The 6,442-nt window shown below is 35.9% G+C and overlaps 1 protein-coding gene across 1 annotated transcript; it reads left to right on the top strand.

Annotated features, from left to right (window-relative positions):
- Positions 1–5,248: 5,248 nt before the first annotated feature.
- Positions 5,249–6,221, top strand: LOC129619934 (small ubiquitin-related modifier 1-like). Its single transcript, XM_055535456.1, has 2 exons — positions 5,249–5,392; positions 5,446–6,221. Exons 1-2 carry the CDS (start codon positions 5,249–5,251, stop codon positions 5,515–5,517), a joined length of 216 nt encoding a protein of 71 aa, XP_055391431.1. The 3' UTR covers positions 5,518–6,221.
- Positions 6,222–6,442: the final 221 nt, after the last annotated feature.

Here is a 6,442-nt window from a genome sequence, read left to right as displayed (position 1 = left end):
ACCACCATTCTGGACTCCTTTTTCCTATTCTAACTACCTAACAGAAAGATTCAAATTTCTATATAAACTCAATTAATGGAAACACTTGCTATTAGAGACCTGAGGATAATTTTTTAAATGGATAGATAAAAGAAAGAACTTTACTTACATCCAAGTAGAAAAATAGACCATGTGCAGGGAAAGCACAATCCATTGGGATTTTGAGGAAATTAGGTGGTTCCATATTATTATTCACAGGTATGTTGTTGTTTATAAGTGAGGCTACAGAAAGGCATTATAATATTAATGGCACTTCACAAGCTTTTAAATTTTAAGTGTCAAAAACACTACGTGAACTAGAAGAATACGTTCATTGATTCTCATAATTCTGTTGATCAACCCAGTAGTAGAAAGGACACAATTGTGATCCTGAAAAAGCTGGAACCCAAGAATAGAACCTTACAGGGTTACTATTTCTTTCTTTCTCTATGTGAAAGAAGTTGTGTCTCATTACAAATAAAAAATTCAAGCTTAGAAAGTCTGATAAAAACTCCCAAAACCAATTGAAAAAAGGAGAGAGAGATAAAATTTACTGTTTTAAATCATTTTAAAACAAAATTTAACATTTAAAATATTTTCATAGAAGAAATTCCAATGGTAAATTAATGCAAAACTATCTGACTTAAAAATTCAATAGAGACAGAGACTGATAAAAATTTATTACATACCTTGAATAAACAAGAAAAATCAGGAAAGACAAAGAGAAAAAAACAGAATCCATATAAAATAACTTTGGGAAATTTTAGATTTTATTATATTATTATTATATTATATTATAAAATGACAAAGAAAACAGTAAATTAATCTTAAAAATAGGAAATTAAGACTTAGTGTTATATAATCAAGAATAAATAAGATTGGAAAAACTATATAAAATTGATAAGTAAACCCCAAAGCTGATTTTCAGAAAAAGATGATGTTGACAAATCTGTGGCAAAATAGAAGTAACAATTACAATGCATTAAATTTGAAAAAAGGATACTCAGAGATGGCAGAGAAGATTTAAAAACTGAGAAAAAAGTGTTTAATATTATGTAAATATATTTAAATTTTTCAAAGACATGTTTTTCTAGGAAAATATAAATTAGGAAGCAGATTCAAAATGTAGAGAACCCCAAGGAAATCAATAGTGATGGCAGGAAAAAAAAAAAAGTCAAACCCCACAGCTACACAAAGCTAGTCCTGTACTCTTCCGGAATACACAAAAGGTAGAGTTCATTTTTATGTAGGCAGTGTAAGAAATGGAACTTGAAATGGTTCATTTACAAGGCAAAGTAGCTGGCCTTGGGTGGAAATTATTAACCAATTATTTTCCACTCAGAGCTAGCTAGTTTTGTCTTGGAAAATTACTGGCAAACTAGATTTGCCTAACAGCTTACACCTGGAGAGACCCCCAAGTTAACAGGATGTTTGGGAAGAGATAAACTAAAGGCCTTATTTAGAAATGTGGACTTAGGATGGGAAGGGAGAAGAAAGAATACCTTGTGAGACTCAGATGACTTCCAGAAAGATTGTAACCCCACAGAACTCAGCCAGTGAGGAACTGGGGGGGATCTGTGCACCAGGAATAAAAATTTGCTGTAACTGTCCTAGGTGTGCCTGCCCGCAGACACCTGATCTTGCAAGACCATCATTAAAGCCTTGCTTCTCTCTGTACCTTGTGTCTCCAAGTCCATTATTTGAGTTTGGGCCAGTGGGCTTTATTTCCTATAGCAGTGCAAGTAAAATAAAACCTAAAAAATCCTATATATTTTCACATAATAATTTTTAGGACCATAGATTTAAATCTACATGTACAAATTTAGAAAATAGAAAAGAACAAATGTAGAAGAGAACAAATGAATAGTCATTAAATATCAAGATGAAGACTTTGTAAATGACCTAGTCAGATGAAAATATAAAGAAAGCATTTTACTGATTTTACTCTATAGGCAAGAAAAATAATTAGCAAGATTACAAAGTAAATAGCCTACCAGGAAACACTTTGCAAAGGGTTTTTAGAGAAAACACTGTTTTTAAAGTATCTATTCTGGTAGATTAATCAGAAAGTAAGAACATTCAATTTAAAATGAAAAATTAGACTAAGATATAGATGGAAAATTTACAACAGAAAAATTACAAATAACCAATGAAAAGTTGTAGACGTACTCAACCTTGCTATTACTCAAAGAAATTCAAATTAAAGCTACATTAAAGTGTCATGTTTTCAAACTGGAAAAAGAGCTAGTATCTTTGTGGGAGAAAGCCCTAATCATGAACTGTCTCACACACTCTTGTATAAAAAGAGTATAAATTTGTAAAATTTTTCTACAGGGAAATTTCATAGTATCTGTGGAAAGCCACAAAAACCTGCAAAGTATTTACCCTAGCAATAAAATTTTATGAATTTATCCTAAGAATATGACCTGAGATGGACATAAGCTTTATTTATAGATGTGTTTTTAATATTGTTTAAAATAATGATGAAATTGGAACAAATTAAAATGTTATTTAGTAGCAGTCTAATTAAAATGAGGCACATGATACATATTTTTAGCCACTAGTAATAAAAATAAAATATTTATTCACATGAAAAGCTATGTATTTTTAAATTTTCATGTTTCCAAAACAGAATACCTGTCTGTAAATAAAACGTTGAAAATTTCTTTACAGCAAAAAAACCAAAACACTATTAACATTTGATATATAACCTCTGACTGTTGTGTTAATGTTACATAGCATTGGAAGATATATTCCACAAAGACTATTGTAAGGAAAGAATTAAAGAATTATTTTGTGTATATAAAGATATAGCCTAGAAGATATATTTTGACATGGATTTACAGTTGTTTGAACAATTGCATCTAAGAAGTGTTGAATCAAATCTCTGTGGCATCCTAATGGATTAAAGTCCTTGACTGTGTCCTCCCTAATCATTTTACCACTGTCTTAGGACAAAGTACTGGAGGTGTGACAGATGATACAGAATTGTAGAGTGCAGAATGTATAGAAACACCATAGTAAGGGCTGTGTGAAAATGAAGAGTGTATGCCCCTTCTGAATACATTCGAATTCAGTTTTCATTCTATACACTGGGCAGGGGAAACTAAATACATTTCAATCCCCAGTAAGCAACAGAAGTTTGTGACCATGATAAGGGAATATTTAAGCTCATTCAATCTAAATTGGAGAGTTCTATGCATTTCACAGATATTAATGCATTTCGTGCAGCCACAAAATTAAAAGACACTTGCTCTGTGGAAGAATAACTATGACAAACCTAGATAGTGTATTAAAAAGCAGAGACATCACTTTGCCTACAAAGGTCCGTCTAATCAAAGCTTTTCCAGTAGTCATGTATGGATGGGAGAGCTGGACCATAAAGAAGGCTGAGCACCAAAGAATTGATGCTTTCAAACTGTGGTGCTGGATAAGACTCTTGAGAGTCCCTTGGACAGCAAGGAGATCAAACAGTCAATCCTAAGGGAAATCAGTCCTGAATATTCACTGGAAGGACTGATGCTGAAGCTGAAGCTCCAATACTTTAGCCACCTGATGCGAAGAGTCAACTCACTGGAAAAGACCCTGATGCTGGGAAAGATTGAGAGCAAGAGGAGAAGAGGGTGACAGAGGATGAGATGGTTATGGGAATCACTGACTCAGTGGACATGAGTTTGAGCAAACTCAGGGAGATAATGAAGGACAGGGAAGTCTGGCTTGCTGCAGTTCATGGGGTGGCAAAAAGCTGGACATGACCTAGTGATTGAACAACAATTTATTTAACTCTTATAGTGGGGAATCTTAGATCTCTATTTTATAGGTAAGAAGTCTGAGATACAGAGAGATTATTGATTTGTCTAAAGTTGCCCAGTTAATAAGAGGAAAAGCAGAAATTGGAACCTAGGTGCCCCAGTATGACTATTTTTAGCTATCACACTACCAACAGTTAATGAGGCCTTGCTTCAAGCTCAATGCAAGATGCTATTAATGCAGGAGTAAATCAGTCCCTCAGCAAACATGTAATATTTGGCACATGTCAAGCAGCATGGAATGTATTCTTCTTATATGGAGATGCAAGGAGTTATGTCTGTAGTAGGAGATGCTGATATCAACTCTGCCTCCTGGAGGTTATCATTTGTAATAACTCTTCTGACCACTTGGCCCCTCAAGCCCATGGGTGTTCTTTGGTCTCATTGGTGGCTCAGATGGTAAAGAATCTGTGTATAATGCAGGAGACCTGGGGTTTGATCCCTGGGTTGGGAAGATCCCCTGGAGAAGGAAATGGCTTGCCTGGAGAATTCCATGGAGTCACAGAGAGCTGGGCACGACTGAGCAACTAACACTTTCACTTTTTTCCCTTTTTCAACCAGGACACAGACACTGTCAGATATGACTGAATTGCAGTAATAAAGACAACTTGGGCTCTAGGAAAAGGCTGGGACCAGTAGGGGGAATGTCTCTACTTAAGTATGTTTATACTACATTTTCCATGACCAGGTCTTAAACTCTTTAAGGTCATAGATAGTGGGGATCCAGCTTATTTGTCTTCTCTACATTTTTGCATCTAGTTTCTTCAAAAACAGAAGGGTGTTGACGGAAAAGTAGAGGCTCTGTGATCACCTGGGCCTGAGCTGGAATCTCTACTTTAGTCAGGGAGGAGCTGAGGGATTGTGTGGAAGGTTTTTAACCTAGCTCCAGGTTTACCCTTGTGTTAAGTGGGAATAATAAAACTACCACAAGGCAGATAGGTATTAGGAAGAAACCTACTTTTCTTACACCTTGAAATATATTAATGAACTTAGAATCCCATGGACGGAGGAGCCTGGTACGCTGTACTCCATGGGGTCACGAAGAGTCAGACACACTGGGCAACTCCACTTTTCACTTTTCACTTTCATGCATTGGAGAAGGAAATGGCAACCCACTCGGGTGTTCTTGCCTGGAGAATCCTGGGGACAGGGGAGCCTGGTGGGCTGCCATCTATGGGGTCACACAGAGTCGGGCACGACTGAAGCGACTTGGCAGCAGCAGCATATATATACATCTCAGATTAAAAGCAAACCTAATAAAAGTTTAAGAGATAAATCTTACAAGTAGAAGGCGTAGGGGAAGTCCCTTTAGCCACAGTGTTGCGCTGTCGCTTAGAGAGACGGATTTGTAAACCCTGGAGCAAGGTTCTACCTTCCTGAGGCCGCTGGTGTGCAGAGACCCCGGGGAAACCACCTTCACCATGTCTGATCAGGAAGCAAAACCTTCGATCGAAGACTTCGGGGATAAGGAGGAAGGAGACTATATTAAAGTCAATGAACAGGATAGCAGTGAGATTCACTTCAAAATGAAAATGACGATGCATCTCAAGAAACTCAATCATACCGTCAAAGACAGGGAGTTCCCATGATTTCACTCAGGTTTCTCTTTGAAGGTCAGAGAATTGCCGATAATCTCACTCCAAAAGAACTGGGAACGGAGGAAGATGTGATTGAAGTTTATCAGGAATAAACAGGGGGTCGTTCAACGGTTTAGATACTCTTTTTATTTTTTTTTCTTTCCCTTTAATCCTTTTTTATTTTTAAAAATAGTTCTTTTGTAATGTGGTGTTCAAAACAGAATTGAAAACTGGCACCCTATCTCTTTAAAACATCTGGTAATTTGAATTCTAGTGCCCATTATTCATTACTGTTTCCTTTAATTATGCTGATTTTTGGTGACCAAACCTCAGCCCCCTTTATATCACTCTTTACTTTTTAAAATTACATATGTGCATAGAGAGGCCGCCTTTTCTAGGACTGTGCATTTGCAGGCTTGTGATAAATAAGATCAACTAATACTAGTGTTCCTTATGACTTTCCATTTGGCTCTGAAGTTCTAGCATGTGATTGCTTCATTCCTGGAGAATGGAAGTTTTTTGGAAAACAGAATTGTGGAAAAATGACCTTTCCTTAATTTGAAGCTACTTTTAAAATCTGAGGGTCTGGACCAAAAGAAGAGGAATATCCAGTTGGAGTCAAAATGACAGAGATGTTGAGAATAATGACTAACTCCAAAGATGGCTTCACTGAAGAGAAAGCATTTTAAGATGAAAAATCTTGTCAGAAGATCCTAGAAAAGATCTAATTTTCATTAGCGGTTAAAGTTATTCATGCAGAAGTGTATACAACAGAACGTTGCTCTTTTTGACTTTATTTGTACTTTTTGGCCTGGGATATGGGTTTTAAGTGGACACTGTCTGTACCAGGGTCATTAAAATAAACAAAATATTTGTAAAAAAAAAAAAAAAAATCTTACAAGTATTCTTTATATGCCATGGAATTAAAGCCCAAGAAATATAGAAAAATAAAAGAAAAATATTATATTAAATTCCGTTTTGTTGTCTAAAGGGGAGGACCAGATTATGTTTTATTCTATCCCCAAGAACGAGGAAGCA

Source organism: Bubalus kerabau, chromosome 9, assembly GCF_029407905.1.
Source record: "Bubalus kerabau isolate K-KA32 ecotype Philippines breed swamp buffalo chromosome 9, PCC_UOA_SB_1v2, whole genome shotgun sequence".
NCBI lineage: Eukaryota > Metazoa > Chordata > Mammalia > Artiodactyla > Bovidae > Bubalus > Bubalus kerabau.
This window is presented reverse-complemented; position numbering and strand designations above follow the sequence as displayed.